The sequence below is a fragment of the Mandrillus leucophaeus genome, unplaced genomic scaffold (genome assembly GCF_000951045.1).
Source record: "Mandrillus leucophaeus isolate KB7577 unplaced genomic scaffold, Mleu.le_1.0 Scaffold226, whole genome shotgun sequence".
Taxonomy (NCBI): domain Eukaryota; kingdom Metazoa; phylum Chordata; class Mammalia; order Primates; family Cercopithecidae; genus Mandrillus; species Mandrillus leucophaeus.
The window spans coordinates 2501040-2522030 of record NW_012102321.1 but is presented as its reverse complement, the minus strand read 5'-3'; the positions used below and the strand labels follow the sequence as shown (position 1 = coordinate 2522030).

Genomic DNA, 20991 nt, shown 5'->3' with positions numbered 1-20991 from the left:
CCAAAGTGCTGGGATTACAGGTGTGAGCCACTGCGCCCAGCCAAGTAGCTATTTCTTATAGTTAAGAACGATTCCAATAATTCCAGGTTGTAAGGCTACAGTGTAGGGATAATGAAAAAGTAACTCATTTTCCTTTTTTTTTTTTTTTTTGGAAGTAATAATAATAATCTTTTATTTTGCCTTTTTTGAAATGGAGGTAAAATACATATAAAGAAAAGCATAGATCTTATGTATTTGCTTGAATGAGATTTGACAGACACATACATGTGATTGCACAACGCCTAGATGAAGATATGGAACATTCATCTTGCCTTATACTACTTTCAAATTCAGTCCCAGTTCTTCAGGGGCAAATATTATACTGACTTCTAGAAACTCATAACTCACCTGTTTTTAATCCTTATATGACAAAGTTACGTAATAACATTACCTTTTGTGTATGACTGTTATTCAGTGTTTGTGAGATTCATTCTGTTTTCTATGTATCAGCAGTTCATTCTTATTATTATTATTATACTTTAAGTTCTAGGGTACATGTACACAACATGCAGGTTTGTCACATATGTATATATGTGCCATGTTGGTTTGCTGCACCCATTAACTCGTCATTTACATTAGGTATCCCTAATGCTACCCCTCCCCCCTCCCCCACCCCACAACAGGCCCTGGTGTGTGATGTTCCCTGCCCTGTGTCCAACTGTTCTCATTGTTCAGTTCCCACCTATGAGTGAGAACATGTGGTGTTTGGTTTTCTGTCCTTGCGATAGTTTGCTCAGAATGATGGTTTCCAGCTTCATCCATGTCGCTACAAAGGACATGAACTCATCCTTTTTTATGGCTGCATAATATTCCATGGTGTATACGTGCCATATTTTCTTAATCCAGTCTATCATTGATGGACATTTGGGTTGGTTCCAAGTCTTTGCTATTGTGAATAGTGCCGCAATAAACATACAAGTGCGTGGGTCTTTGTAGTAGCATGATTTATAATCCTTTTGGTATATACCCAGTAATGAGATGGCTGGGTCAAATGATATTTCTAGTTCTAGATCCTCGAGGAATCGCCACACTGTCTTCCACAATGGTTCAACTAGTTTACAGTCCCACCAACGGTGTAAAAATGTTCCAATTTCTCCACATCCTCTCCAGCACTTGTTGTTCCCTGACTTTTTAACGATCGCCATTCTAACTGGTGTGAGATGGCATCTCATTGTGGTTTTGATTTGCATTTCTCTGATGACCAGTGATGATGAGCATTTTTTCATATGTCTGTTTGCTGCATAAATGTCTTCTTTTGAAAAGTGTCTGTTTATATCCTTTGCCCACTTTTTGATGGGGTTGTTTGATTTTTCCTTGTAAATTTGTTTAAGTTCTTTGTAGATTCTGGGTATTAGCCCTTTGTCAGATGGATAGATTGCAAAAATTTTCTCCCATTCTGTAGGTTGCCTGTTCACTCTGATGGTAGTTTCTTTTGCTGTGCGGAAGCTCTTTAGTTTAATTAGATCCCATTTATCAATTTTGGCTTTTGTGGCCATTGCTTTTGATGTTTGTTATGAAGTCCTTGTCCATGCCTGTGTCCTGAATGGTATTGCTTAGGTTTTCTTCAAGGGTTTTTATGGTTTTAGGTCTAACATTTAACTCTTTAATTCACCTTGAATTAATTTTTTTATAAGATGTAAGGAAGGGATCCAGTTTCAGCTTTCTACATATGGCTAGCCAATTCTCCTAGCACCATTTATTAAATAGGGAATCCTTTCCCCATTTCTTGTTTTTGTCAGGTTTATCTAAGATCAGATGGTTGTAGCTGTGTGTTGTTATTTCTGAGGCATCTGTTCTGTTCCATTGGTCTATATCTCTGTTTTGGTACCAGTACCGTGCTGTTTTGGTTACTGCAGCCTTGTAGTATAGTTTGAAGTCAGGTAGTATGATGCCTCCAGCTTTGTTCTTTTTGCTTAGGATTGTCTTGGCAATGTGGACTCTTTTTTGGTTCCGTATGAACTTTAAAGTAGTTTTTTCCAATTCTGTGAAGAAAGTCATTGGTAGCTTGATGGGGATGGCATTGAATTTAAAAATTACCTTGGGCAGAAGTGGCCATTTTCACGGTATTGATTCTTCCTATCCATGAGCATGGAATCCATTAGTTTGTGTCCTCTTATTTTGTTGGAAAAAGTAAGTCATTTTCTATTTGATAATTATTTTCTAACAATTTCTGGATATTAAAATTCCCAAAATTCTAAATTTTAGAATGGCATAACGAATTCTGTCTTCATTTTATTTGTAGAATTGAAAATGTTTCTCATTTTAGTCTTGTAAAACTGTCCTTTAGAGCTTATTTTAAAAATCATTATTAGTTTTAATCATTCTGTGAATGAATTTGGTATCTATTTTCACGTTAAAAGACATTTTGAAAATACCTCAGAATTATAGGTTTTTTTTACCATTTGTAATCATTTTACTGTGATGAACTTCTGAAAGTAAATAAATGCTCAAACATTTGAGTATTCTGTGCAAAAGAAGAGTATTGTTTATTCTAAGTTACGTGTCTTATTATTTTAGACAAAGAAACAGCCTTGGTATAACAGCACATTAGCATCAAGACGAAAACGACTTACTGCTCATTTTGAAGACTTGGAGCAGTGTTACTTTTCTACAAGGATGTCTCGTATCTCAGGTATATATTTAGACCTTCTCAAATTATCTGAAATCTACATTTCAGATCTGTTTCTGGGTTTTTGTGCTGAATTTACGGAAGGTCCTAATTGCAAAGCAAAAGTGTGTATTTTTGACACAGTCTACCAGATCATCATGGAGGTTCTTAGTGATCTTAGAGAATGTTATTTTCCAATGACAATTGTTTTCTGTATTTGCGAATTCTGAATCTATCTGGCAAGCTAGATAAAGTTAAAAAGAAAGTCAGCCGTGAATATGTAGCTAACAAAAATAAGTTTCATTCAGTTGCCTCCTATTTAACGTTAAATAAACATGAAGTTCTAGGCACTGTCCTCTGTGCTGAGAATAAAAAGATGAAAAAACTGGTTTCTGTCGTTAAGGAGTGTTGTAAATAGAGTCAGGGAAAGCAACAGATAAAGCAGTTCTGTGTGATGTTATGTGTTAAATAAATTTACAGGAGTATCATGAAAATAGACAATATTCACTAATATAACTGGTAGTAAAAAATCCAGACTGAGTTGAAAATGGAGAGGTGTAAGGGAATGATCAGTGTAGGGATTTCAGAGGAGTCGTATATGTGCTATTCTAGTATAAATTAACTGAAAAAGATACTTACAAACGTGTTCAAAGTAGAGGAAATAACATGCAAAGACATGGATGTGATAGCATAGGATATTTCTATTACTGTAAAAAAGTAATTTAATTTTTCCTCTTTTTCTTAACTCTGTTCTTTAGTCTTTTTCAGTGTCTTTGCTCATCTATGAAGTAGAGACATTAACCCTAATGGGTTTTTTAATGATTGTAAGTGACATGTATAAGATACAATGCTTGGTACCTGTTGGGTGCTCAATTAATTCATGTCATTAATGGGGCATCTACTTAAAATAAACCCCACTAAGAGAGAAAAAAAATGGTCTGATATTTTATTGGTTGTTAAAAACTGAGTGTTGGTTTTCCCTTGAATAAATATGTTTATATTACTTATAATCTACATGTTGCTTAGATCCTACAGACAAATTTGCCTCCCGATTGGTGGTATAGGAAAAAATATATTAAATTTACAAAGCATTTTTCCTCTGAAGACCAAGGGAGAAGCCAAGATTTGCTTGTTTTTTGAAATTAACAACAAACAGTTTTTATACATGGAAAGTTTTCATTTATTGCCTGTGAATTGAGCCACTTATTGTGCTTGTGTAATAATCTATAAATATAAACTGCCATAGGAAGTTGTTAAGTTGAAAGTAGCCCAATACCTGCATTCTGACTGGCAGAGTTCATGTTAACCCTTCAATACATTATTTGTTGGTATGATGTTGAAATACAACTATAGGCAAGTAGCAGACCTTTAAAAAAAGAGGTGGGAAAGAGATTGGGGTAGGCTGTTGTTAATAATCTTTAAGTCACTAACAGCATAGGCATGGTATGGAATAGTAAAGGTCATCACAAGTCATTTTATTTTTGGGAGGTAGCTTTACAAGACAGTAGAATAATAAAACCAGGAGGAAAATTAGATAGATTTTTATTTGTGTGGATGTGGCTGTATTGTACCTAAAACATGTCTCTAATTTTCAGGAATCTTATGTTAGCTACCTAGTGTAATTATATTGCTGGATTTTAAGTTCCTCCTAGTACCTTTGACTGTAAAGGGGAAATTTTAACTTCTCTGAAACGGTGTAGCTAAGAGGTTGATTGTCCCTTGTATATTTTCAAATGAGAATCTAAATCCATCTGTACTCCCTAACTTTTATTTCCAACTTTCAAAATGAGAGATGAATATTAAAGAACTATTACTTTGGAGTTTCAATTGTAATTGAAAGAGGAAGTTAATTATAAAGCATTAGGAGAAAGAAAAGAGACATTGAATACACTTTTACAAACCAATTTGTAATTAGGATAGGAGAGGTGATATACCAGCAGATATGTTTGGATGTTGATGATAAAACACCACGCAAACGAAATTCTACCTTTTTGTAACCTCATAAGTTAAAACCAATTACTGTACTTTCAGATACTGAAATAACTAGTTTTATTGTTTTCTTTATGGTTTCTGTTGAAAGTAGCCATTAATGAGCTTATATGATAGGCAGAAATCCAGTTAGCCTAGAACAGGACTGTTAATCTAGAACAGAATACACAATATTGAATGCTTGTTTTATGTACTTAGGAATTGATATCAAAATGGGCATGAATAGGATAACATTGAAACAGGTTTTAAATTAATAAAACCAACCATCTTTCCAGTATGTGGAATCTTAAATAACTCACAGTAATAGGTTTCCATATAAAAATAATCATTAACTATTATATCCAGACCACTCTGCAGTACGGTTGTGATTTTTAGTTTTGCAAATAACCCATGTTTTATTTATAATATGTGGAATTTCCTGAGAATAATTTTTGTAGAGCGAGAGTTTTATCTCAGTACCATTATGATATTGCCTATTAGGTAATTCCTTTTGCTCTCTTTAGAATGGAAGCACAACTAATTGTACCCTTTAAATCTAGGTGTTTTGGTGAATTTACTTAGTGTTTAAATCTGTAAAATTTGTAAAATATCAGGGACAAAAGCTCACTCAGTTTCCTCAAGTAATGTTATTTATTTTTCCTTTTTCTTTTTCTTTCTTTTTTTTTTTTTGTAACGGAGTTTCGTCTTGTTGCCCAGGCTGGAATGCAGTGGCGTGATCTTGGCTCACCACAACCTCTGCCTCCCAGGTTCAAGCAATTCTCCTGCCTAGCCTCCCAAGTAGCTGGGATTACAGGCAGGCACCACCATGCCTGGCTAATTTTGTATTTTTAGTAGAGACAGGGCTTCTCCATGTTGGTCAGGCTGGTCTCGAACTCCCGACCTCAGGTGATCCGCCTGCCTCAGCCTCCCAAAGTGTTGGGATTACAGGTGTGAGCCACCGCACCAGACCCTGTTTTTTGTTTTTGTTTGTTTTTTTTTTTTAATAATATTTGTTACATAAATTTCGTCATGCAAACAGTTGTTTTCAAGATAACCTAGTATCTCCAGATAACATAAGTTCTTCACTGTGCTTTATATTTTCTGTATAACTCTTTTGACTTAATAATTCTGGCATCTTTTATTATGCTTACTCTTACTTCAGACGGCACTTAAGAAGGGAAATCATGAACGTTTGCCTTGAAAAGTTTGTGTGTGTGTGTGTGTGTATGAGCTTAGAATAAAGAAGCTATGAAAATACAGTGGTATAACAAACTTGTCTCAGTTTCAGTCTAGGAAGCTAAAGTGCTCATTGTTTTTATCATTCTTCAGAAAAGAAAGTATAAGTTCAAATGACAGTGCTGAAAAGCAGTGATTTTTTAAATTTATGCTTTTAGTGTAGGTCTGCTTGTATTAATAGACTGGAGAATAGATTAGTTGTATTCTCAGGTACTTCGTAAACTGATTTTATGTTTTAAATCCCACATGATTTATCTTCATATAGTTTACTGAAGTGAACTTTACCCAAGGTATTTGTATACTTTTCCACTGGATGGAATTATTGTTTTTCATATTTCACCAAGAGATTTGAATGAAAATTTATTTTTTCTTGATGAAGGTACTCTTTGAGGTAAATGGGAGCAATTTCAAACTTTTTTTGTTTTTTAGAATAGTTCATAACATTGTAGTTTTCTACTCTCTTCCTGTAATAGAATTTGAAACATTTCAGTGTATTATTTGAGCAAATATTTCTTACTATTTATAAACTAATGTTATTGTAAACTGGATTTTAAACAAAACATGGGCATAAATATGTATGCCAGTAACCATGTTCCTTCAAACTAACAAATGCCCATCCAATATATGTACTCTTCTTAACATCCTCACATTCTCCATTGATGGATTTTTATTTTAATGACTCTCAAATAGTAACTCTTTTATTATTATTATTTTTATTTTTCCAAGAAATTATTGCCATAAAAATGAGAATTCATAGTGGAAAGAGACAGTGTCTTTCAAAGAACCAAGACATTTTTTATTAAAGCTGAAAAATTCACCAGTTAAGTTGTGCAAACTAGTCTTTAGTAAAATCTAAATATTGTTTTTTGTATTTAGAATATAACTTTTAATTTGTGGATGTAGCTCTTTGATTTACTTTGCAGTTCAATTCATCTATTTTCTTTTTTTTCTGTGTTTTTGTTTTTTTTCATATAGATGACAGTCGAACTGCAAGCCAGTTGGATGAATTTCAGGAATGCTTGTCCAAGTTTACTCGATATAATTCAGTACGACCTTTAGCCACATTGTCATATGCTAGTGATCTCTATAATGGTTCCAGTATAGTCTCTAGGTAAGTATTGGGCAAATTACTATTTTCTTTTGTAAAAATGTCTAGAATCTAATTGAATTTGTGAAACACTTACAGCATTATTTTTAAAAGGGTGGGTTCTGAAGTAGCCTGCCAATTATTAGTTCTGTGATTTTAAGCAAGTTCCTGAGTTTCTATATGCCAAATTTCTTCATCTCTAAAATGGAATAATTGATAGTATCCATCTCATAAGGTTGTAGCTTGTTTTCTTGTACTATCTATGTCTGGTTTTGATGACAGTATGCTCTCCTCATAAGTGCTCCCACCTCTGGATTTTCTGGAAGTTTGTATAGAATTAGTATTATTTCTTCTTTAAATATTTTGTAGAATTTGCCAGTGAAGCTTCCAGAAATGAATTTTAATTATCAATTCAATTTTCTTAAGAGATTTAATCAGATTATCCATTTCTTCTTGATTTAGCATTATAATTAGTTTGTGTCTTTTAAGACATTTGTCCATCTTATCAGGGCTGTTAAACTTTTTGGCGTACAATTATTCATAATATTGCCTTATTATTCTCTTAATATCTTTGGATTGTATGATGATTTTCCCTCTTTCATACCTGACAGTGGATTTTGTTTCTTCTTACCTTTTTCCTGAAGAGTCTAGCTGAGAAGTTTATCAGTTTTGTTGATCTTCCCAGAGAGCCAGCTCTTGGTTTTATTGATAGGCTGTATTTGTCTGTTTTCTGTTATCATTAATCTTTGCTCTTAATTATTTTCATTCTTCGACTTTTTGAGGGTTTAATTTGCTCTTATATGCTAATTTCTTAAAGTAAAAATTTAGATCGTTTAGTTGATACCTTCTTTTCTAATATAGTTATTTTGTGGTATACATTTCCCTGTAATTACTGTATTAGCCACATCACAAAAAAACTGATGTGATACTTTTCCATTTTAGTATAGTTCAAAGTACTATTTTAGTTTTCTTTTTATTTTTTAAAAAGTTTGTTTTTTAAAATTGACAGATAAAATTTTATGTATTTATTGCATACAGCATGTTTTGAAGTATATGTCGAAATACCTTTTAATTTCCATTTTGATTTTTCTCTTTGACCCATGGTTACTGAGGCTGTTACTAGTTTCCAAATATTGGGATTTTCCAGTGATCTTTCCGTTACTGATTTTTTTATTTTTAAGGGACAGGGTCTAATTATGCTGCCTAGGCTATCCTCAGACTCCTGGGCTCATGCAGTCCTCCTGCCTCAGCTTCCCAAGTAGCTTTGACTATTACTGTACCCAGCTTGCTTTATATTATTTTTATCATTATTTGAAATGTTTAATGAAAGTTTATAATATACAGGAAAATAGAATGGAATAAGTCTTCACATAACCATCACGCACATTCAGCAGTGGTTAAGATTTCTCTGTACAAGTTTTATGTATCCTCTTCATTTTGATTACTTTTTGCTTAAGTATTTTATTATTTTTTTCATGTTCCCTGACCACTTTTATTTTTTTATTGTTTTTTAATATTTTCAACTTTTTTTATAGATTAAATGGTACACATGGTACACATGCAGGTTTGTTACATGAGAATATTGCATGACACTGGAGCTTGGGGTCCTAACGTTTCTGTCACCCAGGCAGTGAGCATAGGTACACAACAAGTGTTTTATAAGCCCACGCCCCCTGCCTTCTCCCACATCCCCATCTAGTAGTCCCCAGTAACTGTTGTTCCCATATTTACATTCATATGTCTTCAGTGTTTAGCTGTCACTTACAAGTGAGAAGATACATTATTTGGTTTTCTGTTCTTGCATTAATTCACTTAGGTTAATGGCCTCCAGCTTCACTCTTGTTGCTGCAAAGGACATGGTTTTATTCTTTTTTAAGGCTGTATTGTATTCCATGTGCCACATTTTCTTTATCCAGTCCACCATTGATGGCCACCTAGATTGATTACATGTCTTTGTTACTGTGAATAACACTGCAGTGAACATACTAGTGCATGTGTCTTTATGGTAGAACAACTTACTTTCTTTTGTGCGTATACCTACTAATGGGATTGCTGGGTCAAATGGTAGTTTTGTTGTAAGTTATATGATGAAACTCCAAACTGCTTTCTGTAGTGGTTGATCTGGTTTGCATTCATAGGAACAGCATATAAGCATTCCCTTTTCTTCACAGCCTTGCCTAGTATCTATTGTTTTTTTGACTTTTTAATAATTGCCATTCTGTGATGAGATGGTATCTCATCCTGGTTTTGATTTTTATTTCTCTGATGATTAGTGATGTTGAGCTTTTTTTCATATGCTTGTTGGCAACTTGTGTGTGTTCTTTTGAGAAGTGTCTGTGTCTTCTCATTTTTTTTGGATTTTTTGTTTTTCATAGGTCGATTTAAGTTTCTTGTAGATTTTGGATATTAGGCCTTTGTCAGATGCATAGTTTGCAAATACTTTCACCCATTCCATAGGCTGCTTAGTCTGTTGGCAGTTTCTTCTGCTGTGCAGAAGCTCTTTAATTTAATTAGGTCCCACTTGTCAGTTTATGTTTTTGTTGAAATTGCTTTTGAAGACTTAGCCATAAATTATTTGCCAAAGCCTATGTCAGGAAGGATATTTCCTAACTTTTCTTCTAAGATTTTTATAGTTTGAGGTCTTAGATTTAGGTTTTAATTGATCTTGAGTTATTGTATATGATGAAAAGTAGCGGTCCAGTTTTATTCTTCTGTGCGTGGCTAGCTAGTTATACAAGCACCATTGATTGAATAGGGAGTCCTTTCCCCGTGGCTTATTTTTGTTAATTTTGTCAAAGATCAGATGGTGTAGGTTTGCAGCTTTATGCCTGAGTTCTCTATTCTATTCCATTGGTCTTATGTATGTTTTTGTACCTACCAGTGCCATGCTGTTTTGGTTACTGTAGCCTGATAGTATAAATTGAAGTTGGGTGGTGTGATGCCTCCAAGTATGTTCATTTTGCTTACTACTGCTTTGGCCATTCAAGCTCTTTTTTTGTTCCATGTGAATTTTAGAATAGTTTTTTTCTAATTCTGTGAAAAATGACGTTGGTATTTTAAGGATAACATTGGATCTCTAAATTGCTTTGAACAATATTGCCATTTTAACAATATTGATTCTTCCAATCATGCTTATGGAAGAATTTTCCATTTGTTTGTGTCATCTTCAATTTCTTTCAACAGGGCTTTGTGTTCTCATTGTAGAGATCTTTCACCTCCTTGTTTAGATGAGTTTCTAGGTATTTTATTTTCTTTGTGGCTATTGTAAATAGGATTGTGTTTTTTTATTTCTTTCTCAGCTAGAACATTATTAGTGTACGGAAATGCACCAAATTTTGTACGTCAATTTTGTATTCTGAAACTTTACTGAATTTGTTTATGAGTTCCAGGAGTCTTTTGGCAGGGTCTTTATGGTTTTCTGTGTATAAAATCATATTGTCAGCAAAAAGAGATAATTTGACTTATTCTTTTGCTATTTGGATGCCATTTATTTCTTACTATTGACAGATTGCTCTGGTTAGGACTTCCAGTATTATGTTGAATAGGAGTGGTGAAAGTGGGCATCCTTGTCTTGTTCTAGTTGTCAAAGGGAATGGTTTCAGCTTTTGCCCATTCACTATTATGTTGGCTATGGATTTGTCATAGATGACTCTTACTGTTTTGGATTATGTTCTTTTGATGCCTAGTCTGTTAAGGGTTGTTATCATGAAGAGATGTTGGATTTTATCAAAGACTTTTTCTGCATCTTTTGAGATGATCATATATTTTTTGTTTTTTTTTTATTTATGTGGTAAATCACATTTATTGATCTGCATATTGTGAATCAAGCCTTGCATTGCAGGAATCAAGCATACTTGATCGTGGCAAATTAACTTTTGATGTGCTCCTGGGTTCAGCTTACAAAATACTTGTATTTTATGATACAGAGTATTTTATAATAATAATAATAATAATTTTATAATACAGAGTATTTTGTTGAGAATTGTTGTACCTGTGTTTATGAGGGATATTTGCTTGAAGTGTTCTTTTATCATTGTGTCTCTGCCAGATTTTGGTGTCAGGATGGTGCTGGATTCATCGAATGAATTAGGAAGAAGCCCCTCCTTGATTTTTTGGAAGTTTCAGTAGGATTGGTATCAATTCTTTGTACATCTGCTAGAATTTGTCTGTGAATCATCTGGTCCAGGGCTCTTTTTGGTTGGTAGTTTTGTTTTGTTTTGTTTAAATTACTGATTCAATTTCTGAACTTGTTACTGGTCAGTTCAGATTTTCACTTTCTTATCGTTTGAATCTTGGGAGGCTGTGTGTTTCCAGGAATTTATCCATTTCCTCTAGATTTTCTAGTCTGTGTGCATAGAGATGTTCATGATAATCTCTGAGGATCTTTTGTATTTCTGGGGTATTGGTTGTAATGTCATCTTTGTCATTTCTGATTGCACTTATTTTGATCTTCTCTTGTTTTTTCTTTGTTAATCTTGTTAGTGATTTATTAATCTTACTTACTCTTCTGAAGAACCAACTCTTGATCTTACTGATCTTTTGTATGGACTTTTGGGTCTCAATTTCTTTCAGTTCTTCTCTGACTTTAGTTTTTTGTTCTGCTAGCTTTGGGATTAGATTGTTCTTTTTCTTCTAGTTCCTCTACATGTGATGTAAGGTCATTAACTTGAGATCTTCCTAACCTCTTGATGAAGGCATTTTAGTGATATGAATGTTCCTCTCTACACTGCTTTAGCTGCATGCAAAGATTTTTGGTAAGTTGTATCTCTGTTTTCATTAATTTCAAAGAATTTTTTCATTCCTGCCTTAATTTCTTTGTTTATCCAAGGGTTATTCAGAAGCACCTTGTTTAATTTTAATGTTTTGTGAGATCCTCTTGATACTGATTTCTGTGTTTATTCACTGTGGTCCAAGAGTTATGCTTGGTGGGATTTCTTTTTTTTTTTTTTTAATTTACTGAGATTTGCTTTATAAGGCCAAGCATGTGGTCTATCTTAAAACATGTTCCATGTACAGATGAGACGTTTATTTATTCTGTGGTTGTTGGGTGTAGTACTACTCTGTGTATGTGTATCCAGTTGGTCAAGTGTAGAGTTTAAGTCCAGAATTTCGTTGTTAGTGTTCTGCCTCCGTGATCTGTCTAAAGGTGTGAATCGGGTATTGAAGTCCCCCACTATTATTTTTTTGTTTTGTTTTGTTTTTTTTTTTTTTTTTTGAGATGGAGTTTTGCTCTTGTTACCCAGACTGGAGTGCAATGGCTTGATCTCGGCTCACTGCAACCTCCACCTGCCAGGTTCAAGCGATTCTCCTGCCTCAGCCTCTCGAGTAGCTGGGATTACAGGCACCTGCCACCATGCCTGGCTAATTTTTGTATTTTTAGTAGAGGCTGGGTTTCATTATGTTGGCCAGGCTGGTCTCGAACTCCTGACTTCGTGATCCGCCCACCTCGCCCTCCCAAAGTGCTGGTATTACAGGCATGAGCCATCGTGCCCAGCCTGAAGTCCCCCGCTATTATTGTGTGGCTAAGTCTTCTTGTAAGTCAAGAATAACTTGTTTTATGAATCTGGGTGCTCCAGTGTTGGGTGTGTATATGCTTAAGTATTTTAAAGCAAATCTCAGAAACTTATCTGCGTCTCTTAAAATGGATATTGTTAAACCACAGGGCTGCATCACGTCTAAGCAAATTAACAGTAATTCCTTGGTATAATCAGATTGCTAGTTCATGTTCAAATTTCTTAGAATAAATAACCCTAAAAAGATGTGTTTTGAGGCACATCAGGAATTTGGTAACTTTTAACTTGTCAAATATTGCTAAAACTTGGCATGCTTTTCATTTACAGGACTAAGATTTTAATTTATTATGTATATGAAGATCTTAAAATCTAAGCCATTAGCTAAAGAAAGTATTGCAGGAGATCTTTTATTGTATTCTAATAGCTGTTTAACTCAGTAATGAATAAGACAAAAATCATAATACGTTCCTTTATTTTTCTGTGTTGGCATTTGACTGAGTAAAATTTGAAAATGCAGCAGATTATGGGGTGCATTTTATTACATGATTTAATTAACAAAGAATCATTGATAACCTAGCACAGGCTAGACCAGACTAGGCGTATGATCATGAGCAGGCCGGACATGATGCTTGGATTCAGGAGAGCTCACAATCTTACTTTAGTGCCCTTAGACCAGACTAGGCGTATGATCATGAGCAGGCCGGACGTGATGCTTGGATTCAGGAGAGCCTACAATCTTATTTTAGTGCCTTTATAGATAAGAAATAAAAGAATAGTCTACGAAACAGTTCTGTTTGGAGCAACAGATTTGCATTCTTACTTAAATTCTTAACTGTATTAAGAATGTTTACTATGCTTTTAAGGACTTCAGAAATGTAGATTGAATGTGACATGGCAAGAATAAGTATCAAAATTTACTTATAATATTGACCTGATATGTACACACTTATCTGTAGTTATGTGACTTAGTTAAAATGTGATCCATATTAGGGCTCTGCTGTAGTGTTGATTTATGGCCTTGACCATTGTGAATTTATCCTGTATTGTATTTTCTTCCTTAAAAAAAATCAAAACTTTATTCTTAACATTGTTACAAAAGCGGCATCTCTACATGGAAGATGTGTGATTAGTTTTCAGTCTCTTTCATAAAAGAGTAATAATCCTTTTTAATTTTTTTTTTTTCATTCCTGAAAGCCATGTTAGTCTGGTTTTGGGGAACAGAGGGCTTTTTTCTTTTTCTTTTTTTTTTCTTGAGACAGTCTCGCACTGTCGCCCAGGCTGGAGTGCAGTGGCACAATCTTGGCTCACTGCAAGCTCCGCCTCACAGCTCTGGTGATTTTTTTGCTTTTCTTAGTTTCTCATATTCAAACACATCATTGATAATAAATTTACATAAAGCCTTTTAATTCCTCCCAAAAAATGAAATTTTACTAATTTCTTTCAGAAAGAGGAATAAAGAGGCCAGGTGAGGTGACTCACACCTGTAATCCCAGCAGTTTGTGGGGCAGGGGCCAAGGCAGGCAAATCACTTGAGGCCAGGAGTTCGAGACCAGCCTGGCCAGCATGGCGAATCTCTGTCTCTACTAAAAATACAAAAATTAGCCAGGCGTGGTGGCGTGTGCCTGTAATCCCAGCTACTTGGGATGCTGAGACAGGAGAATCACGAACCTAGAGGCAGCGGTTGCAGTGAACCGAGATCACTGCACTGGGCAACAGAGTGAGACTGTCTCAAACAAAAAAAGAAGCCTAAACAAGTATTTGAGAAGGCAGATAATGTTGAATTTGTTGCATTATTTTGTTACTTTGCAAAAGATATAATTATTCTTACTGTAAAATTGCTTGACATAGTGTTGGTCACTTAATGAAGTGATAATCTGAGAGAAAAAGCCAAACCAGAAACGTATTTTTTTTGCTTTGCTTATTTGGAATTAAAACCATACCCATCAGACCACAAGGTGGCAGCATTTGTTTACTTTGACACTATGTCAACTATTAAACAATAGACAAGGTATGGAATTGGTGACATGTAGTGAAGTTCACTCTCTTAAGTAGAAGATGGTCCTAGTTTAGCAATGGCAAGGAACAGGAAAGAAGACAGTTATTGCATTCTTTTTACACATGGCAATGATAGCGTATTTTGCATTTTTTTCTTCGATTAGGTGTTCCGTGTCCACCAGAGAGAAATAGTTTGAAGCTGTGTAGTTTAAACTTAATATACTTAGTAGTGATGGTTGTCTTTTGAATTCCTAGTTTGAATTTTGTACAGCTAGATTGTTATGGTCAAAATTGTTGTACACTCTACTTCTCGAGAGTTTTTCAGTATTTTTACTTACGTTTGTTCAAACTGTTGGAATGGAGTTGTATCAAGCATTAGTAAATTCCTAAGAAGAAAATAGTTATCTATGGTGGCATTGGTTGATGCTAGAATAGTCTTTTTACTGGTAATGTGGAGTGTGTTACCGACTCTTTTTTAGACAACATTATAAATATTTTACATCAATTCCCTAATTCATTCAATTCTTGTATCAACCCTGTGTTGCAAGGTATTGCTACTAATCTCATTTTACATATGAAAAAACTGAGATAGAAATTTTGTAACTTGTCCAAGGTAAACATAATGCTAATAACAGACAGAACTCAGATTTAGATACAGGTGCACCTGAATTCTAGTGCTCTTCTGTTCACTTAAGGACCTACTGAAACCTTATAAAGTTTCAGAAAACACTTTTCCTTTGAGACACCCAGAAGAAAGAGAGGAATTAATTCTTTTGAGGTTCTGGCACTGTGTATCCCTGTTTCTGTAAGGAGGTCAAAATAATGAACATTTTTTATACTAATTTTTTGACATGTAATACTGCACCTTAGATGTCACTTTTTAACCATAGTTTGAAAAAACTATTCAAATTAAACTTTATGTTTCTACAATATTTACAAGAATCATTTTTGCTAAGTTTCAATTTATAATGACAGCAAATGCTGATCCAGATTTAGGGTAACTTTCAATATGTTCCTTATTGTGGAATGCTTGTGAGCTTTCAATTTATACTTAAAAAGAGATCTCTAAGTAATTATTGACTTGTTTTCTAAGGAATAGATACGATTTTTAAGACTGCCAATATACTTTCTGTTTTTGTCAGAAGGTATTTCCATTATTGTCTTAAGTGTTATTGACCATCTGGGGTTGGTTGAGAAATGAGATGAATAGGAATGCAGAGGGAGGGATTTCCTTCCCAAATTTTGCCTGGGATCAGTCTTTTATAGCAGTTATTTTTAAAGCTGTGTTTTAGGCTGGGAGATTCGTCCAGGTGAATGTCTGCCACATTCAGACAGTGGCAGGGGTCTTACTGTCTTATTTCTTGCATATTCCTATGTCTGTAAATATTTGTTAAATGAATGCATGAATGAATGAAAAATTGTTTTACCTGCTGGGAGAGGATCCAGAGTAAGTAGGACTCTAGCATTTGTCCATATATGTCTACATATTTGCTTGTTGATAAGTATTCCTTTGAAGAAATAATCCTTAGGCTATACAAGAAGTTTGTGAATTACCAATGACATGTAACAGAAATATAAATTCATGTTAACAACTTAAAAAGGAATGCAAGATTGTCAGCAAGTGTTGGTGAGTTTTCTGCTTCTATGGTAATTCAAAACATACGTGATTCAAAATATAGGTTTAAAAGGAAACACAAACAATCTAAGCTTACACTTTGAAAGTCACTACATGCACTCCCACCCTTATAATTTCTATCCTAAGATTTTCCTGTTCTAATCTCAACTTGGTTTTCCTGTTTATTTTCCCTTGCCTTGTAAGAGGCTTGTCAGTAGTACAGAGTGAAGCCATAAGCTGAAATAATTTTACACATATCCACAAAACAAACATTAATTAGGTTAGCATTTAAAATTTTAGAAGATTTGTGAAGATTTATCACAAACCTGTGTTAGGTATCCAAGAAATAAAAGTAGAACTTACGTCTAGAAGCCACATTTTAAGGTTAATATAAGGAAGATCTTTGTAGTCAGCAGTGTGCTGAGGTAGAATAACCTTCCTCAGGAGGCAGTTGCCATACATTCTTATGACTTTTTAAAACCAAATTCTAGCCTTTTCATTTAGAAAATCTTTCTGTGATGCTAAGATCAGTTATATATTCACATATATTTGTCTAGAATATTTTTATGCTTAATTTTTTTCAAAATCATACCTATTCATGTCAAAGAGGTTAAGTGCTGAGAATGTAAGAGTGATGTACATGGTAGTGAGGACACAGACGGTTAAGTGAGTGTACTAGGCTGTTCTTGCCTTGCTATAAAGAAATACCTGAGACTGGGTAATTTATAAAGAGAAGAGGCTTAATTGGCTTACGGTTCTACAGGCTTCACAGGAAACATGGTGCTGGCATCTGCTCAGATTCTAGGGAGGCCTCATCGTCATGGTGGAAGGCGAAGTGGGAGCAGGCAAGTCACAAAGAAGGAGCAAGTGAGAGAGAGTGAGGAGGGAGGTACCACACATTTATAAAATGATGAGATCTTGTGAGAATTCACTATCATGAAGATAGCACCAAGCCAGGAGGGATTCATCCCCATGATCCAGACACCTCAGGTCACGCCCCACCTCCAGCATTATGGATTACAAGTTCAGTATGAGATTTGGGCAGGTACAGATATCCAACTCTATCAGTGAGCATATAGAATAAAGTGTTTTAAGTGCTATGAAAGTATTTACAGTATACAGTATGGAGAATAGTTGGGCAGAAGCAGGAGTGGTCGGGCATGGGAGCTCATGCCCATAATACCATTGCTTTGATAGGCAGAGGCGGGAGGATTGCTTGAGGCCAGGAGTTTAAAACCAACCCGGGACGCATAGCAAGACCCCATTTCTACAAAAATCAAAAAATCAAAAATTAGCCAGGCCTGTGGTGTGTACCTGTAGTACTAATGAGGAGGGTGAGGTGGAAGGATCTCTTGAGCCCAGGAGTTCAAGGTTACAGTGAGCTATGGTGGCACTACTGCACTCCAGCCTGGATGACAGAGGTTTATTTGTTTTTGGTTTTTTTTTTTTTGGTTTTGTTTTGTTTTTTGTTTGTTTGTTTTTTGAGTTGGAGTCTTGCTCTGTTGCCTAGGCTGGAGTGCAGTGATACAGTCTTGGCTCACTGCAACCTCTGCCTTCCGGGTTCAAGCTATTCTCCTGCCTCAGCCTCCTGAGTGGTTGGAATTACAGGTTGTGCCACCACAGCCAGCTAATTTTTGTATTTTTAGTAGAGATGGAGTTTTGCCATGTTGGCCAGGCTGGTCTCAAACTCCTGAACTCAGGTGAACCACCCACCTCGGCCTCCCAAAGTGCTGGGATTACAGGCGTGAGCCACTGCACCTGGCTGGTAGAGTTTTTAATTAAAAAAAAAAAAGTTCAAAAAAAAAAAAAAAAGAAGTACAAGTGGAAATAGATCCAATATATGGGTTCTGGGAGGTCTGTGGGGCAAGGCAGAAGAAGTATTTAAGAATATAGAAGAACTAGGGTAGCCAGAACTTGTGATTGTTTTGATGTTGACCTTGAAGCAGAGGGAAATAACTTCTAAGGTTTTGGCTGGAGCAGCCGGGCAGGGAAAATATGGATATCATTTACACAGGAGGGGATACTGGAGGAGGAGCTTGTTTAAGTAGCAACAGGGTTCACGGGGGTATCTAACATTTGACATAAATTCTCTGGTTATACAGAGATGAGGTGAGGGCTGTGAATTTGGAAACTTTTGCAGTTAGCAATTGACACCATAGTTGTAGATATATAGAACACTGGCTAAGATTTGAAGACTTGGTAGCTAAGGAGGAACTAGTAAAGCAGACTGAGAAACTTGGAAAGGAGGATGAGAGAGTGTATTGCCATGCAATCCAAAGAGAAAAGGAGATAAACTGGTGGATTAGATCATGAGATCTTACAGATGGGATTGGATCTAAAGCAAAGTAACACTTCTTGTCTTAATTAGAAGGAAGGCCGCTTCCTTTTGGGTAATATAAGGAAACAAGAAAGTGGATGCAGAGGCAGGTACTTTTTTAGGTTTAGTGGCAGGGTGTTAAAGGGTCCTTAAAAGAGCTTATGCAGTAAGCAAGTGAGGGAGAACCCTCTGGAGATGGTGTTCAGGGAGAAGTGCTCACATCTTTGGCAAGAATGCTTTTTCATCTTTGTACTTCTAGCACTGGATAGTCTACTTGATATCTGTTGGGTATTCCTGTTTACCTGATATACCTGAGGAATACTCAATTGGAGAATAAATAACTCAAATTCAAGGTAGAAAATAAATAGTAAATGCTTGTGGCAAGTTGATAAAATACTGTGGGAGTTGACTAAAGAGAGTTCTTTTGAGGTGATGACTTTTAGTTTCCTGGAGACATTTGAAATGCTTCTTTAAAATTTAATGAATTCCTATAGATTATTCTTTCTGTGCTTGATTTTAAAGATAGAATGCAGCACTAACATACTTACTTTTATGACTTCATTATGTCCAAAACCATGTATTTCATATAATTTCTTTTTCTTTTTTTTTCTTTTTTTAAAATTTTCTTGAGATGAAGTCTCACCCTGTTGCTCAGGATGGAGTGCAGTGGCATAATCCTGACTTTCTACAGCCTTGACCTCCCGGGCTCAAGTGATCCTCCCACCTCAGCCCCTGTGGCTGGGACTACAGGCGCCTACTACCATGCCTGGCTAATTTTTGTATTTTTTGTAGAGACAGGATCTCACCGTGTTGCCCAGGCCAGTCTCAAACGTCTGTCCCTCATTGATCTGCCTGCCTTGGCCTCCCAAATACGGGGATTACAGTTATATTTCTTGCAGAAGTTTGTGGGGAGGTAGTAATTGTTAAAGGCTGGGCTGTTGTTGTACTTAGCAAGTTTAAGGGGAAGGTATTTTGCATTTCCTCTGGATAAAATGTGGAAGAAAAATAAGAGAATATGATTATTCACATATATTCAGTTACATAGACTACTTCTGGAGGAGAAGGCCTTGGTAACTCTTTAGAGTGCAACTCGTAATTTAAAACAGGAGTTAGAAGTATCAGTTTGAATGAATAAAGTTCATTCATTCACAGTTTCATGTAGTTTGGAAAAAAATGTGTTTTTATGTCAGTTATCTGGCTTAACTGGAAATAGGCTCAATTAATCATATTTAAATAAGATGAAATGAGAACTTCTTTGAAATTATTCTGTGTTTTATGTGGCGTGTTGTAAATACTATGTAAATGTTTGGCATTCTTACCCTTTCAGACTTACCTGTTTTTAGGACAGTGCCTCATAATCATCTGGAGATATTGTTAAAACACAGATGGATGGCCTCCACTCTCAGAGTTTCTAATCCTGTAGTCTGTGCTGTGTGTAAGAATTTGCATGGAAGGAAGGAAGGCATTTCTAATAAGAAATATTTACATTTTTAATTCTTTCTTTTTCTTTCTTTTTTTTTTTTTTTTTTTTTTTTTTTTTGAGACAGAGCCTTGCTCTGTCACCCAGGCTGGAGTACAGTGGCGCAATCTCGGCTCACTGTAAGCTCCGCCTCCTGGGTTCATGTCATTCTCCTGCCTCAGCCTCACGAGTAGCTGGGACTGCAGGTGCCCGCCACCACGCCCAGCTAATTTTTTGTATTTTTAGTAGAGACGAGGTTTCACTGTGTTAGCCAGGTCTCGATCTCCTGACCTTGTGATAGACTTTATTTTATGGAGCAGTTTTAGGTTCCCAGTACGGAGATTTCCCATATACCTCCCGTTCCCACACATACATAGCATCACCTGTTACCAACATTCCCCACCAGAGTGGTACATTTTGAAATGGGAAAATTCCCTTGTCCCCCTTGCAGGGTGTGTGATGGCAGTGTGGCTTGTTTCTTTGGTGCCCTGCTGCTCAGAGAAGTTTTGACCCTACAGGGAGCAGGCAGACAGGCAGATCGTGGGAACGTGGGCTCCGACCCCACAGCAGTGTCTAGGGGTAAACGTTTACAGCTCCTGAAGCCCCAGTGGGCATATGTTGTAGAGTGCTGTTTTGGTTTTGCCATCTATAGGTAACTTGTGTTAATCAGCTCAGTTAGGCCTTCTGCCTTATCACAAGGACAGAGGGCTTTCTGTATCCTGGGCTTCTTGCCTTAGTGTACCGGAAAAATTGGATCACACGTGGGCTTGGAGAATGAGTGCAAGCTTTTTTATTGAGTGGTGGTAGCTGTCAGGGAGGTGGATGGGGAGGCCAGAAGGAGGATGGAGTGGGAAGGTGGTTTTCCCCTGGAGTCAGGCTGCCCAGCGGCCAGGCTGTCTTCCAACCATCCCAGCCAAATTCTGCATCCTGCTGCTGGTTAATGGCCTGCTGGTGTCTGCTGGTGCCTGTTGGTGTGTGCTCTTCCACCGATGTGTTCCTTTCCACGTCCAGCCGCTGTGTCTCTGCCTACTGGGGTGTCAGAGTTTTTATAGGTGCAGGATGGGGGTGCAGCGGGTCAGAGTGGTCTTGGAAAATGCAACATTTGGGCAGAAAAACAGAAATGCATGTCCTCACCTCAGTCCGTGGGCACAGGC

The 20991-nt window shown here is 36.1% G+C and overlaps 1 protein-coding gene across 11 annotated transcripts in view; it reads left to right on the top strand.

Annotated features, from left to right (window-relative positions):
- The window catches only part of RFWD2 (ring finger and WD repeat domain 2, E3 ubiquitin protein ligase), a 256292-nt gene that overhangs the window by 118270 nt on the left and 117031 nt on the right, over positions 1 to 20991 (top strand). For all 11 annotated transcript variants that reach the window (XM_011981442.1, XM_011981440.1, XM_011981435.1 and 8 more), the window contains 2 exons: positions 2557 to 2671; positions 6827 to 6962. In XM_011981442.1, coding sequence (XP_011836832.1) covers positions 2557 to 2671; positions 6827 to 6962 — 251 coding nt within the window. The remainder of the gene's footprint in view (positions 1 to 2556; positions 2672 to 6826; positions 6963 to 20991) is intronic.